This window comes from Neophocaena asiaeorientalis, unplaced genomic scaffold (assembly GCF_003031525.2).
Source record: "Neophocaena asiaeorientalis asiaeorientalis breed wild unplaced genomic scaffold, Neophocaena_asiaeorientalis_V1.1 scaffold438, whole genome shotgun sequence".
Taxonomy (NCBI): Eukaryota; Metazoa; Chordata; class Mammalia; order Artiodactyla; family Phocoenidae; genus Neophocaena; species Neophocaena asiaeorientalis.
Genome location: NW_020173491.1, coordinates 7,482,231 through 7,497,747, shown reverse-complemented (window position 1 = coordinate 7,497,747; position 15,517 = coordinate 7,482,231). Strand labels below are relative to the sequence as shown.

At 54.1% G+C, this 15,517-nt stretch overlaps 2 protein-coding genes across 8 annotated transcripts in view; both read right to left on the bottom strand.

Annotated features, from left to right (window-relative positions):
• Positions 1-7,097, bottom strand: part of ADGRG3 (adhesion G protein-coupled receptor G3) — a 30,475-nt gene extending 23,378 nt beyond the window's left edge. For 2 of the 4 annotated variants that reach the window (XM_024747487.1, XM_024747486.1), the window contains exons 1-2: positions 6,491-6,620; positions 2,540-2,702 (exon numbers count right to left, since the gene is read on the bottom strand). In XM_024747487.1, the coding sequence (XP_024603255.1) occupies positions 2,540-2,702; positions 6,491-6,542 (215 nt within the window). In that variant the 5' untranslated portion in view covers positions 6,543-6,620. Of the gene's footprint in view, positions 1-2,539; positions 2,703-6,490; positions 6,687-6,941 lie in introns of those variants that run through there. The other 2 variants (XM_024747488.1, XM_024747485.1) reach the window with 2 other exon arrangements.
• Positions 7,098-9,821: 2,724 nt separating this feature from the next.
• Positions 9,822-15,517, bottom strand: part of ADGRG1 (adhesion G protein-coupled receptor G1) — a 41,546-nt gene continuing 35,850 nt past the window's right edge. For all 4 annotated transcript variants that reach the window (XM_024747484.1, XM_024747481.1, XM_024747483.1 and 1 more), the window contains 4 exons: positions 15,204-15,472; positions 13,995-14,103; positions 12,727-12,995; positions 9,822-11,293 (listed from right to left, as the gene is read on the bottom strand). In XM_024747484.1, the coding sequence (XP_024603252.1) occupies positions 11,163-11,293; positions 12,727-12,995; positions 13,995-14,103; positions 15,204-15,472 (778 nt within the window). In that variant the 3' untranslated portion in view covers positions 9,822-11,162. The remainder of the gene's footprint in view (positions 11,294-12,726; positions 12,996-13,994; positions 14,104-15,203; positions 15,473-15,517) is intronic.

Below are 15,517 nucleotides of genomic sequence, written 5' to 3'. Positions count from 1 at the left end.
AGGCAGTTTCTATTAAAGCTAATCACATGCCTGCCCTATGACCCACCAATTTCACTCCTAGGAATATACCTTACAGAAATACATACATTCACCAAAATACACGAACAAAAATATTTACAGCAACACTCTTTGTATAAGCCAGAAACTGGAGACCACCCAAATGTTACTATCCATCAATATAGTAGAATGGATAAATGAGGTATGTGGTATATCTATAGCTATCTATATCCATCCATATCTGTCTATCTATCTAAAGAAATATACCAAAATGAAAATAATGATTATCTCTGGATAGTAAGAAGGGGAATTTTCCACTTTCCTTCTTATAGCTACTTTCTAAATATTTTATGAAGAATAAAATTACTGGACTTCCCTGGTGGCACAGTGGTTAAGAAGCTGCTTGCCAATGCAGGAGACACGGGTTGGAGCCCTGGTCTGGGAAGATCCCACATGCTGTGGAGCAGCTAAGCCCATGCACCACAACTACTGAGCCTGCGCTCTAGAGCCTGAGAGCCACAACTACTGAGCCCTCGTGCCACAACTACTGAGCCCTCGTGCCACAACTACTGAAGCCCACACACCTAGAGCCTGTGCTCCGCAACAAGAGAAGCCACTGCAATGAGAAGCCCGCACACCACAACGAAGAGTAGTCCCCGCTCACTGCAACTAGAGAAAGCCCACAAGCAGCAACAAAGACCCAATGCAGCCAAAAATAAATAAATAAAATAATTTTATTAAAAAAATAAATAAAATTACTTTTATAATCAGAAAGAGTCATTAAAATAAAGAACACTCAAATTTATTGAGTTCCTATTATTTGCTAATAACTTTTCCATGCATAATCTCCTTTAATCTCAACAACCACCCCAGGAGGAAGGTATAGGAGAGAGATCAAGAATAAAGGCTTTGCAACAGTAATGAAATGACAATGCTGGTAAGATAATGATAACAGCTAACGTGTCTGAATTATGTATTTAATCTTTGCAGTAATTCTACAAGTCAGGTGTTATTTCAGCCCCATTTTACAGATGAGGAAACTGAAAGTTAACCTGTCCAAAGTCCAATTCCACTTTTGAGCACTGCCAGTCTGACCCTAGTCTGTATTACTGTACACCTCCCCTACTGCCCTCCAGACCTAGGTTCATGTTTGATTTTGCTACCTACCTGTTGTGTAACGTGGGCAAGTTATTTAACCTATGGGAGCCTTAGTTTTCTTATCTGAAAAAAGGGTTGATAACAGGACCTACCTCACAGGGTTGTAAAGGTAAAGGAGATAACTTGGTAAAGTGATAGAGTTGGGAACCAAGTCCACATCTTCTGATGTCAGAGCTCCTACTTTCCCCAAAGGTGTTTAGGCCCTCCATAAGGCAGCACAAAGAGGAGCCTCCTGAACAGCTGCTTGGAGATCCGAAGCTCCCGAAGCAGCTGCAGGTACTCATGGGTGCCTTTTCAGGCCACTGAAGTGATGGCACTCAATCAGATTGTTGTGCTAACACCAAGTCTGAGAACATAAACTTTTCACTCATTTTCTCCAACAAATATATACTGAGTGCATACAAGCCTGTCCTGAGTATCCCAGAAGAGGATGGGTAACTCTGATTGGAAGGGAGAGGAGGGGTGAAAGGCAAAGATCTTTTGAAGGTGACTCTTGGAGATGCTGTATTCCAAACCCCCTCCTCTCCCTTAATCCAGTATCTCTTGGTCTCTTGGTCTTATCAGTCTCTTGATCGCACTGATTCTACATCATTCGATGTCTCTGACCCATCCCTCCTATCCAGGTACACAGTGCCAATTGGTGGTGGTGCTGGTGGTTGTTCAGCCCTCACTCTTACCCAGACCACCACAGTTGCATCCTACCTGCTCACGTCTCTTGTCACATCACCACCCTCATATACTTCCCTGAAGCCTGAGCCATCTTTCTAAAAATGCAAAGTTGACTATGCTCTTCCTGTATTTAAAATATATCATTGCCCTGCCCCCTCCCGCAGTGGTATAGTTTACACAACCCTTCACACTTTGGTCCCTGCTTAGATTTCCAGTCCAACCCCCCCACCCAACTTCCCCATTGTTGCCTCCATCCCCAGCACTTTACTCTTTCACAGTTCAAAGCACTGTAGTTCTCCCTGTATCCCCTAACACTGCTTGAGTCCAATGGGAAATCTCCTATGCAGCCTTCAAAACCCGTTCATGGGTGGCCTCATCTGTGAAGCCTTAGCAGATTTCCCTCCTTTGAGCTAACCTGGTGCCTTGTCTACCCTCTGTATGATCACACTCTAGAATCACCATCATTTGGGGCCATGTCTCTCCCTCCACAACTCCCAATGACAGGGACAGGGGCTAATTTCACCTCTGCAACCCCTAGATCATAGGGTCTTGGTGGTCAGGGGGAATGTGGGTGTCAAACAAGGTGGAAGGGTGAGATGAGAGCAGCATTTTCTGGGTCCAAAAGGGCTGATAGCTCCATCCCTTCTTAACAGCCTCCCTACTCCACCCCTGCCAGAGCCCCCAGATTCCTTCTCCATCTCAGAGGGGCCTTTACCTCTGCAAGTTTCCCAGATTGCAGGATTCATTCCCTGACTGTGCACATGCTGAGAAGCACTTAGCAGTGTCCTCAAGGCTGAAGTCGTCAAATCGGTTTGCATTGATGAGTCCTTTGCAGGGTTGTCTTGACTCCTCATGCATGGTTGCGGAATTCTTCTGATCTAAGAGAGGGATGCAAAGTGTGAATGGGCTGCATGGGGAGGCAGCGGGTAGGGGAGCTCAGGCTCCAGAGTCTGGTGGTGTGGACTACAACCCCAGCTCCATCCATCTACGCTAACTGTGTGAACCTGAGCTGGACTCATACCCATCTCATTCTTTATATACTTGCATACTATTTCAGTATACGGGTGTTGTTATGCTTTTTCAATGGGTCCCCTGTTGGTGAACACTTAGGGTGTTTTTGTTTTGTTTCGTTTACTATTTTGAATAACGCTACTTACATCTTTGTCAGCTTATGTTAAGAATTCATAGAAAACATTCCTATCCTTGGAATTTCTGTATCAAAATGTATGAACTGGGCTTCCCTGGTGGCGCAGTGGTTGAGAGTCCGCCTGCCGATGCAGGGGATGAGGGTTCGCGCCCCGGTGTGGGAAGATCCCACATGCCATGGAGCGGCTGGGCCCGTGAGCCATGGCTGCTGAGCCTGCGCATCCGGAGCCTGTGCTCCACAACGGGAGAGGCCACAACAGTGAGAGGCCCGCGTACCGCAAAAAAAAAAAAGTATGAAATTCTAAAAATTGCTAAATATTATCGAATTTCCTTCTTAAAAAGGCTATACCTATTTACACTCGCACCAAAAGTGGGCAAGAGTGACTATTTACCCACATGTTCACAGTCCTAGACTTTACCAAACTTTCAAATCTTTGCCAGTTTGAGGGGTAAAATTGAATTTCATTTTAATTTAAGAAGGAGTTTGAGCATCTATTTGTATGTCTTTTTCCATGAACTGCTTTAGTGTACCCTTTATGGGGGCAGTGGGGCTGGGTCTTGACAATCTGCACCTTTACGTTTCTGACTGGCCCACCAGGAACTGCGGGTGAAATGGGCAGGGAGATATTTACTTTTCATTTTTTCACACCCTTCTCCAGCGTTTGATTTTTTAAAAAAAATTATGCACAATATTACTTTCACATTAAATGAAACTAGTTAAATTTTAAGACAAAAATAAAAGACATGGTAAAGATAATGGCAGACCAAAGTTAGGGTAAACGTAGGTAAAAAAATAACATTTTCAAGTGGATCTTATAATTAGCCCTATATGTGACAATGTTTTAAGTAGCTTGTAAAGGGACTTCAGTTTTCTGTTAGACTGTAAAGATATTCATAACATGTTGTTTAATGGGAAAAATCACATGATGGATGAGCATGTGTATAATAACATCCATGTTTGCTTTTTAAACAAAGGAGGAAGACAGAAAGAAGAGGGAAGGAAGGAGAAAGAGAAAAAGAGAAAAAGAGGGAAGAAGAGCAGAGAGGGGGAGGAAACTGTCAGCTCCAGGGAAGGCACCATCCTCTTTGTAATCCCAGCCCTCTGTATGCCTGAGGGTCACACATGGGTGCTGGGTGCAGGGGGCAACTCGGTGGGTGTTAACAGAGCCTCCCTCCTGGCCTGCCATGAAATTTCACAAGGGCCGTTGGGCTTGTGAAGCTCTTGGCAAGTACCTGGTGCAGAGAAGATTATGAAACTTGGTTTTTGCAATTATTTTTGGAAGACGTTAGAAGAAGCATTTAGCCAAGACAGGGAGAGCCTGAACCAGGCCTGTGTGCAAGAGGCCCTCCAGACCCACCCTACTCTTCTCCATCCCGCTCTGCCCCAGAGGTTGGCCTCCAAGGACCACCTCAATCTGGGTTCATATGGGGGGGGGTGAGGAGGTCAGAGGTCAGGGCAGTACTCGCCCCTCCCTAAGGCTCCCCACCAGTGGCCTTCTTCCCTCTGCCAACAGCCACAGCTTCTTGTCCCTTGTGCCAGCCCTGACATGTCCTTGGTAAAGTATCCCTTTATTAAAGAGTGTGTCTGCTTCCCTCTGGGCCCCCACCATGCCCTGGACTCTTTTGAAGCATCCCATCACTCTGCTAGACTGTGAGTCCCTTGAGGGCAGGGACCACATGGTATATAAGCACAGGGCCTGACACTGAGTAGAGGGCTCCACCAGCGCTTCTGGAATGAATGAATGAAAGAGAAAATGAACACATGGCAACTGCCCCAAAATGTCCACAAAAGAAGGAGCCTCGGGCTTCCCTAGTGGCGCAGTGGTTGAGAATCCGCCTGCCGATGCAGGGGACACGGGTTCGAGCCCTGGCCTGGGAAGATCCTACGTGCCGCAGAGCAGCTAAGCCCGTGCACCACAACTACTGAGCCTGTGCTCTAGAGCCTGCGAGCCACAACTACTGAGCCCACGTGCCACAATTACTGAAACCTGCGCACCTAGAGCCGGTGCTCCGCAACGAGAAGTCATTGCAAAGAAGAGCAGCCCGCTCACCACAACTAAAGAAAAGCCCACGCTCAGCAACAAAGACCCAATGCAGCCAAAAATTAATTAATTAAAAAAAAAAAAAAAAAAAGCCTTCCCTCTAGACATAAACATCTCAGGGCTCCTCACACTGTTTAAACAGCTGAACCAGAGCACCCATCACCATAGGGTAAACTCCATCACTCGGGGGAGCCTTCAAGGCCTGACCAGAAAATTACAACTTTCGTGAGGGGCCCAGGGTCCTTATGAGATCGAGGAAGAGCCACTAGTGGTTATGAAGTTAATTAATCCATCAGGTGTTGCCGCCATCCCGCTGGTACGGCCCGGCCATTTTTCACACTTTTTGGAGCCACAGACTAAACTTTGCTTTTCCCTGAATCTCCCAACATTTGAAGAGACAAGGGTTTTTTTTTTTGTTTGTTTGTTTTTTTTTTGTTTTTTTTTTGCGGTACACGGGCCTCTCACGGCTGCGGCCTGTCCCGTTGCGGAGCACAGGCTCCGGACGCGCAGGCTCAGCGGCCATGGCTCACGGGCCCAGCCGCTACGCAGCATGTGGGATCTTCCCGGACCGGGGCACGAAACCGTGTTCCCTGCATCGGCAGGCGGACTCTCAACCACTGCGCCACCAGGGAAGCCCGAGACAAGGGTTTTTTTAAGCCCCAAAAAGAGGTCGGTCCGTACGCGCAAAGCCGTGTGACCGCATGCTGGACACACACAGGGGTGGGGGACAGGCACGCAGGCCATTCACTGAACCAAGAGCGAAACAGCAGGAGCAGGCAAGGCTCGGAGATGGGTGCACAGGGAGGGCGCAGCTTCCTCTGCGCGAGGGCATCCCTGCAGATGGCACAGAGCGCCAGGGAGAGCTGGCCAGGTGGGCCAGGGGTGGGGCCGGCTTTCTTGGGAGCGGAACGGCAAGGGCCAGGCCTGGCGCCCTCGAGCTGCCTCTGGAGAACCACCGCCTGGCTGTGGGCAAGGCTGAGAGCGAAGTGTCAGGGAGGGCCTTGTTCTCGGCTTGGATGACTGAGGACCAGGGGACCGCTGAGGAGACAAGGAGGGGAGCCGGCGTGACGGGGAAGGGGGGTGGGCAGGGTGCGGGGAGGGCCGTGCAGGCCCGGCCTGGCCTCAGCCTCGAGGGTCCCAGCCGCCTCCCCCTGGAGCTCAGAGGCCAGCTGAAGAATTTGTCCTGGGCCCACCCGTGTCCCAGAGCCAGGCCTGTCGGGGAGCCGCAGCCTGAGGGACGAAGTGTGGGCGCACCCCCGATGCTCTCCCATCTCCAGGGCGCTGTGGGGAAGCAAAGGGGACCTGAGACCAGTGCTGACCAAAGTTTATCGGGAGAGCAGGACTGACCCCGACGACAGAGGAGGTGCTGCGGCCAGTCAGCTGGGCTCCTCGGAGGACCTGCTCCAGACACGCCCTCCCTGTCCCCGACCCTGGGTCTCCCAGGCTTGGCCGGAGGGCGTAAGGGGCTGGCTGCTCACCTGAGGCCAGGTGCAGGAGGAGCAGGACTCCCAGGGCCCCGCGGGTCACCATCCCTGGCCAGCCTGGTCCACGCCGGCCGGTACCCCGCAGCTGCACGTCCCGCAACTCCCAGGCTCTGCCGAGCCGGCCCCACCCCGCGCCGTGGCCGCAGCGTTGCCGCTTCCTGTGGCCCCGCCCACGCCCTTCCTGCTCCATGGCACCATCGGTTGGGTTGTGAAAGGTGAGGGTGTGCAACCGGGCAGTGTTCCTAGTCTCACCCCGCCCCATGACCACCTGCAGAGTGGGCCCGACTCGGCAGGAGCTGCTGAACCCACCCAGGGATGCTGCTCCCAAGGCCTCGTCGGGATGGGTGCTGCGGGGCTGGGGTTCAGCGGCCACAGAGGCCTCTGCACCCAAGCAGGCCCCTGGGGAGTGACGGCGAGCCCAGGCTTTGGAGTCAGGAATCCTTACCTCAGATCCTCCTTTCACAAGCTGGGGGCCTCTCTGAGCCTCAGTTTCCTCCTCTGTAAAGCGCATATAGCAGTGCGGCTGCCCCCCAGGGCTGTGTTGGGGTTTGAGGAGACCGGTGGGCGCAGGGCCTGGCTATAGGGATGCGGATGAAGATGTGGAGTGTTCGCACTCCCTCATTCATGCCTGTGATTTGAACAAGACCAGGCTCAAGCCCACGCCTGCTGGGGTCCTGGAAGGAGAGGAGGAGTCTGGCCTGGAGGCCCCGCCCCCCCACCCAGCAGACTGAATAACAGGAGGGGCAGGATGGCTGGGGACAGGAGCGTGGGCCCTGGGGGTTGGCCGGGCCTGGGCTGACATCTGTCCTGGCCACTTCCTGGCGGCCCGTTTGCGTGAGCCGACCTCTGCTAAGGAGCCAGGTTTCTCAGGAGGCATGGGGAGAACTCCTGAGCTGATGCCCGTGGAATTGCGCAGTCAGTGAGCGTGGCCATTGTTATCACTATCGTGATTATCAGTACTGTGAAATTTGCATCACCATCACCAGCGGGTCACGGGTGGCCCAGACGGGAAGTGGGGCAGCAAACACATATGGGGTGCAGTATGTAGGCAGGGGAAGGGCTGACCAGCGAGGCCCCCACTGTGGTGGCCCCAAGGAAGCCATGTGGATGAGGTCAGGGCCCTTGGCCGGCTACCTCGAGATCAGAAGGTGAAGGGCGCTCCGCCGAGGAAGTACATCATCACCGGCATCCGCTCTCAGGACCACACCGTCAGAGCTGGCCCTGCTCCACCCTGGGGTCTAATGGGGACCCGCCCAGCCCTGACTGGCCTCTATTTCCCCTTCCTCTCACACAGTGTCCGGACAGGACTCAGTTTCCTGCTAGGCCCTCTGGGCCTGGGGAGGGTCAGGGCCACTCATGGGGCCTGGGCAGCAGGTGGGAATCTGACATGGGCCCCAGGCACTTCCTCTGCAGGGAAGGCTGGGAGGGTGAATGCCCCTACTCCCACCCAGCCGCATGTCCCGGCAAGGGGAGAGGGTGGATGGCTTTGTGAACTGTGACCTGCTAGGCCCATCACTGGAGACCCACCCGGCCCCTGGGCCCTCCAGAGGGGCTCATGGATGCCTGTTTGTAATGAAGAGGCCGGAGACCTGCAGACCAGGACCCAGATTGTGTGCAGCACACCTGGGAAGACAGAACCGGGGACTTGGCAAAATGATAAGGGAGGGTCCGGCAGAGCCAGAGGGAGGGTCACCTCTCCTGGGCCCCACGGGGGCTGGGGATTGGCCTGGGGCCACTTGGAGCCCTGGGACCGCTAAATTCCAGGGGAAACCTTCCCCTTCTGCCACCTCCCACCCCCAGCTTGTCCATACGGCTCCAGGTGGGCACCTGTCTCCAGGTGCGAGGCCTCTAGTACTCTGGCCAGGCCTGGCCAGCACTCACACCCTGGCCACTCCAATCCATTTCCCACTCCAAAGGGGAAACAAACCTGGCTACGTCCTGGTGGGAAGAGTGGTCCTATTGTCCAAAGTCCCACAGCCTAGAGAAGCGCATGATAAGAACCATCAGTGTCAAGGAGCAGCACGGAGCTGTCAGGTGGCCCGTGCAGGGCGGGTCACGGGAGGATGGGACCCGACCCAGCACCCCAGCCCCACTACCTGAGCTGCCCTCCGAAACAGAAAGTAGGTGTCAAGAGAGCTCTTTGAAGTGGGAGAATTTGAGGGGAGTCCCACCTACCCAGGGGAGGGGGCTGGGTCCCTTCCTTCCCTGAGGATGGGGTAGGTATCCCCTCAGGTCTAGCCAAGTGATGGGGGTCTGAGAGACCCGAGAGAGGTCTCTGAGAGCGGAGCTGGCTCTGATCCCACCCAGCTGCTCAACCGGGACACTGTGGGGAAGGTTTGTCCTCAGGGGTTAGGGCACAGGAGGAGCCCACCACCTGGAGAAGGTGGAGGCAGAGGCCAATGGAAGCAGCAGGAGGAGGGGTTGGAAGAGAGGCAGGGGGTTCCCATGTGCCAAGGTCCCTGCAGGTCCCCAAAGATCCCACATTCACGCTCATCACACCACTGCCAGCCCACTCCTAGCCACCAAGGCACTTCACACCCCTCCCGTCCAACTCCAGAGAGTTGCCTCTTTCCCCAGCCTGCGCTCCCCCCAGAGTAGCCAGGAGAGGAGGGAGGAGACTGCAGGGGCGGAAGGCTCAGGTGTGGGCCTGGGCTGGACCTGTGCTGGACCTTTAGACCTGGACACTGAGAGCCGTGATCGAACAAGACTGCTCCCATAACTGAAGGGGGACAGAAACTTATTTGACCTGCCTCACCTGTGTCACAGGATGGAGAGGAGAAATTTGCCGGGACAAGTTTGTAAGGCAGCGATGGAAGAAAAGTCCAGTCGTTTCATTCTTGCAGCCCGTCCACTTCACACCGGGCAATAAACTGGTTACACAGGTCCCGCGACCAGCCAAGGGCTGAATTCAGCCCTCAGACGTGATTTCTTTGACCAGAGAACATTTTGGATTAGTCAAGTTTTTTTAAACCAGGGGATTTTACACCAGCACGATCTGGATTTCTTATTTGTCATAAAAGGCAGGCAGTCTGGCTACGCGGGCCTTCAACCCTCCGAGGTGGCGACTGGCTGCAGCGGAGCAGCAGCTGCACCCTCTGTGTGGGGCTCGTAACCTTCAGTTCACCACACACCACGCGCAGCTCCCCCAGCACTGACACCCAGTTGCCATTCCTCCCCCCACCTTTGCCCTGACAACGTTTCCAGCAGATGTCTTTCACACATGGCCCTCTTCTCTTGTTCATGTTTCCTGATTGGCCCCCAGGTGTTTTTTATCATTGATTCTTAAGAGAAGCACAGGAAAAAGCTCAGAAGGAAATTCTTGCTGTGGTTGGTTAGGCGATAACAGCTGATTTTTATTTTTTCTATGTACTCTTCTACAGCTTCCAAATTCTCTACGATCTTTTTAATATGAAAAGACAAATGAACTGGTAATTACAAAGAAAATCCTCCCCATCTTTAAGGCTGAGAGCCAGATCAAATGCTGCCTCCTACAGGAAGCCTTCCTGGAGTCCCAGCCAGGAATGAGGGCTCCCCCAACTCTGTGCCTGTACCTCTAAGAGTTCTTGTCTCATGCATGCCTCCCACATTAGACTGAGAGCTCGCAGGGGAAGCGACCAGGTCTGGCCACCTGTGTCCAACAGAATTAACCGTGATGGGCTGCGAGGTGTGCTCAAGATCATCTGCAGGGGTTCTACAGTGCATGTCAGGCTCTACAAGCAACACCAGGGGAGGCGTGTCTCAGTCTTTGGAATGCTGGGGTGGAAACAAATTTGGACTGCTACGTTCCACAGTTCTTGCCACAAGAGGGCTTCGGGAGAGGCTGCGGGCCCCTGTGAGGTGTCGGCTTGGCAGTGGTGAGCTAGGGTGATGCAGCTGTGGAGACGCCCAGATGGGAAGATGGGCCTAGCCCAGCCCAGAACGTTTATACTAAGTCAAGTCAGGGGCAGGCAAATGCCCATGCAGTAGATAAAGGTTTACAGTAGGCACCAGGTAGCTCTTGGGAACCACTACCCAAAATCCAGCATTGGAATTGGGGACTCCGGGCTGTGAGTGGAGGGCTAAGGAGGTCCAAGGAGAGGGAGGACCAGGAAGGGGAGAGGGAGGGCTGGGGAGGCTGACAAAGGGTGATGGCCCTGGGCTCAGAGGGCCAGCATAACGACAGCCCGGCTCCCTCCCTGGGCTGTCATTATGCTCCAGGGAAGGAATGCTCCTCCTCCAGGGGTCTGGCTCAAAGCTCTGCCCCAACTCGTTTCCCCTGCGGGCCATCCTTAGATTAAAATGACAGGGGCTACAAAGTGCCCTCATGGTGATCACCAGAGACAGAACAGCTATGGCACATTCCTGTCCTGGGCTGGGGCACAGGGCCAAGGATGCCACCAGCCTCCAAGGTCCAAGTCCTGCAGATTCCAGCCATGAGGGCCAGTCCAGTGGTGGTGCATTAAGACCAGCCTTGAGCCCCCTGAGCTGGACCCAAGAGGCAAGTAGCCCCCCGGCCAATTCAGAAGGCCCAGCTTGGGAGTCTGGCTGCCATGGCAACAGCCCCATCCTTCTGAGGTCCTTGGGCCTTCTCAAGTCTCCGGCTGGCTTGGCCTGGCTGCAGGGGCTGCAAGCAGCAGTGAAGAGAGACCGCAACTCTGCTTCCTCACATCGGCGGGGGGCTGGCGGCCTAGATGCGGCTGGACGAGGTGCTGCCCGAGCTGATAGGGAGCCTGGTACTGTCCGAGCTGCTCTTCAGAGGGGAGGGCCCACCCCGGGCCTGCAGGCGCATGGACCAGTACCAGAGGAAGATGAGGAAGCCTGTGGGGGGCACAGGGCTCAGAGGCTGGGGGCAGCCCCAGCCCAACCCCGCTCCCTTCCTTTGACCCAGATCTGCCCCTGCCCTCCTCCCTACACAGGTTCCCCACACCGATGCGATCCCAGGAGCACCTACTATGCGCCAGGCACTGGGCAATGCCCTGTACATCATCTCACTTTATTCTCTCCAGGTTCCTTGAGATCAGACCTCATCATTACTATTCTGTTTTACAAATGAGGAGACGGAGGCCCATGAAGATAAGGGGCTTGGCTGAGCCAGGAGTCAAGCAGCAGTGGTCAGCCTCCAGAGCCCACCTGCTTAGGTACCATGTGATATGCTCCTCCCCAAATCATAATACTGTGATTTATTAATAGCTCAGTAAATGTGTGAATTTATGGGCATCATTTATAATCCCTACAGAGTCCCCTTCACTTCACAGATGAGAAAACAAAGACTCACCTCCCTCACACACCACTCCCATTGCATGGGGGACCCCATGCAATGGGGAGGACTTAGGCAGGAAAACAGGGAAGGCAAGGGCTCCTCCCTACCCAGCATGGCCAAAAACAAAGGTAGGTGTGTGTGTATATGTGTGTGTGTGTATGTGTGAGATGTTGGGGGGCAGGGGTAGAGGGGTGCAGGTAGAGCAGGAAGGGACCCTGATGGCATCAAGCCAGGCCCTCATGATCCAGCCCCTCTGCTCCCCTCCCCTCCCCCCCCTCACTACTCCTTAGCCGTGCACCTCACTATTCTTCCAACACAACCTAGTTCTAGCCTCAGGACCTTTGCTCATGCTTCTCCCTCTGCCTGGAGCACTCCACCCCTAGACCAGGTCTCCTCAGCCTGTAACGTGCGCTGCATCCCCTGGGCGTCTGTTACAAGGAGGATTCTGACTCGGCAGGTCTGGGGTGGGCCAGAGTCTGTGTTTGTAACAAGCTCCTAACAATGCTGATGCTGCTGGTCTGAGAAACACACTTGGAGTAACGGGCCCTTGATCTCTCCATGGCTGGATCCTTCTGCTGTCTTCAAATGTCTCCTATACAGAGAGGCTTCCCTCCCCCAAGTGTCCCCCACCCAAGCTCAGACTGTCCATCACATTGCCCACTATTACTTCCCTCCTCTCCTAGATGCCCTTTGATGTCTGTGACCTTGCTTGTCACACCTGGCCTTCCCAGTAGAGATGAGCTCTGTGGAAGCAAAAGGCCCTTGCCCGACCAGTTCACAACTACAGCACTAGGGCTTAACACAGGGCCTGTGCACTATAAGTACTCGACAGAGGCTTGTCAGCTATGGCCTGGACGCCCCCATTTTACGAATGGGAAGGCTGAGGTCCAAAGAAGGCCCTTCAGGCCATCTGGGTCATCCCTTCCCTGGTCTGTTCTCTATGTATGGGCACCCTGCCTGGGCCAGGGGGTGGGCTTTTCCCCATGCCTACCTTGGAAGGAGGTGATGATGCTGAAAAAGTAGAGGACCACAAGCTGGAAGGTGCCAGAAGCAAAGGAGAAGAAGACCAAGGCCCAGGGCAGGCCGAGGACCAGACTGAGACCCAGCAGGGTCAGCACGTGGGGCCACTTCTGGGCGTGTGGACGCAGCCTCACAATCTGCACCACCATCGTGCCCAGCATGGCCACGTTGAACAGGAACACCAGGCTGAAGAGGCCCAGGTTGGTGACGTGGCTGACCAAGGAGTCCCGGATCCAGCACCTGTGGGCAAGGGCACGAAGGCTCATTGCAAGGCCGGGCTGGCACGGTGCTTCCTGGGCCCTGGGCAAGCACCACAGTGAGCCCGAGGACAGGGCAGCTGCTTTAAACACCACTGACTCAAGGGCCAAAAAGCCACTCTCCTTTCAATTCTCCTTTATTCCTTCTCTGTAGTCAAGAGAAAGACTTAATTTGGTCCTAAAATGTTTTTAACACTTGCTAGTCTCCCTTTTCAAAAAAAGCCAGACTTTAGGCTCACTGCTTTCATCAAGAATTTAGTACCAGGGTTTCCTTGTTCCGGTGTTTGCTTTCATGACTACTCACTGTTTATGACAAGTAATGCTTATTTCCCATTTATAGTTGATGTAATTTTTTAAAAAATACATTTAACAAGCCAGATGATTTAAAGAAAAAAATTAAACAAATAATAATACAGATGGCACAAAGTGAGGCAAAATCAACTGAAATTTTCCAAACATTGAAGGAATGGAAAGGGTTCCTTCCTAGCCTAGGGCTCAGGAGCCCTGGATTCTAGTCTGGTTCAGGGGGACACACAGGCCAGGCCACCACCAGCCTGGGTGAATTAGGTGAGTGGAGGAGGACTGGATTTCAGCCCCACTCGTCCCGCAGCTGGGTGCCTTGGAGCAGCGTGGTGTGGATTCCTGCCTTCTCTGGGCCTTGGCCTTTCCATTTTTCCATGGGAAGAAGACAGAAGGGTGCAGCAAAGGAACATGCTGGAGGCTCAGCTGCTCCAACTCATACTCCCACTCGCAAGTGGGGAAACTGAGGCCCAGAGAGGGGCTAGGACCTGTGTAAGGTCATCTGGCAAGTGACTGGCAGATCCAGGCCCGTTCTCACCCTCCCTGAGAAAAGGGTCACCCCAATACCCGCAGCAGCTTGGCACCCAGGAGTCTCCTGGTCAGCGTGACCTGGGCCCAGGCTACTCTCTGACCTCTGCACCATGAGGCCCACCTTCCTGCCCCCACTGCACAAGCCACTCACATGGAAGGGTAGATGACACTCTCTGGGGTCCTGTGCACAGCTAGGATGATGGGGCCGTAGTTGTTCACATCCACCAGTGCCACCAACGTCACCAGGAAGATGGGAAAGCCTGCAGGCAACAGAGCATGGAGCTCCATCTCCCACCCTCTGAGGCCTGCCCTCCCCTTCCCTCTGGTGAGACCCCCTCTCAGATCTGTGGTCCCAGAGTTCACCCAGCCCCATCTGGGGCAGGTCCCCCAAGCTCGGACCCACCCTTCTCCTTTCCAGTTCTGGTTTCTCATAAAGGGAGCCCATCTCCCCTGCCCTTACCCCTGCACCCTCAGCATCCTGGGGCCCCCTAGGGGAAAGGGCCTGCAGTTCCCTGCTGAGGGGCTGGCTGTCACAAGGAGAGACTGGAGGAGCAGACAGGACATTGGTGGGGTGGAGGACAGTTCAACAGGGGACATCTAGAGTTATACCCCGAGGGGATGTCTGCCCTGGGCCTCGACCTTGTCCATGAGGTGGAGACTGAGAGCTCCCTGGAAGGGTTGCCCACCACCAAACACCTGGTTTTTGACGAAGAACCAACTCTGAAGGAATTTCATGTAAATCAATGAAGTGAATCAAGAAAGGGCCGAATGAGAAACACGGGAGGAGCAGCAAGTTGGGGTCGGGGACACGTGGAGGTTGGTGGGCCTGTGCAATGTTCAAGGACTTGCGGTGTGTGCCCCTGGGCCTCCAGGTCTGACAAAAGAGAGGTCTGGGCCGCAGGTGAACTGGGTTGCTGTTGGCCAAGAACAAATACCAGAGCCACGGGGAACCTGTTACCTGAGGTTCATGGGGATCCACAGGCAGGGCCACCATGAGCCTGGGTGAATCAGGTGAGGACTGAATTACGGCCCCACTCATCCACAACTGGGTGCCTTTGAGCAGTGCACAACCTGCACATCCACACACGGTGGCTCCGTCTGCAAAGCCCACTTGTAAAAGAGTGACTGATGTAGAGAATATGTAAGCGTTTCTCGGAGACAGGGCTCATCACCTCATCTTCCTAAAGAGGACCTTGACCTAGCCAAGGTAAACAACCCCTGAGGATGGGTGAGTGAAGGAAGCAGTGAGGGAATGGTCAGAGGGGTAGGTGGAGAAGTGGAACCAAGTGCCCATGTTCTGCCAGAAACCAAGAGGAAAAGGCAGGTCTGGGGGGCCCACCAACCCCCTGGACCAACTCACCCCAGCCCACGATGCCCAGCTTGAGCAGGTAGCCTGGCACATAGGTGCCGAAGACCTCGACCACGAGTCGGTAGAGGTTGTAGCCCTCGAGGCCCATCCAGGAGAGGCAGGCGAGCAGGGAGAAGTGCAGAAAGATGGCGCTGGCGCGGCAGGCAGCCTCGGAGCCTGCCAGGGCCACCGGCTCGCTGAGCAGGAAGCTCACATCCAGCAGGAAGACGGCCAGCAGCAGGTTCATGTGCACCTTGACGGTGTAATCCCTAGACTTCCTCCTGCACAGGGGAGGGTGGAGGTAGGGCAGGCAGGGCTCTCTGGTG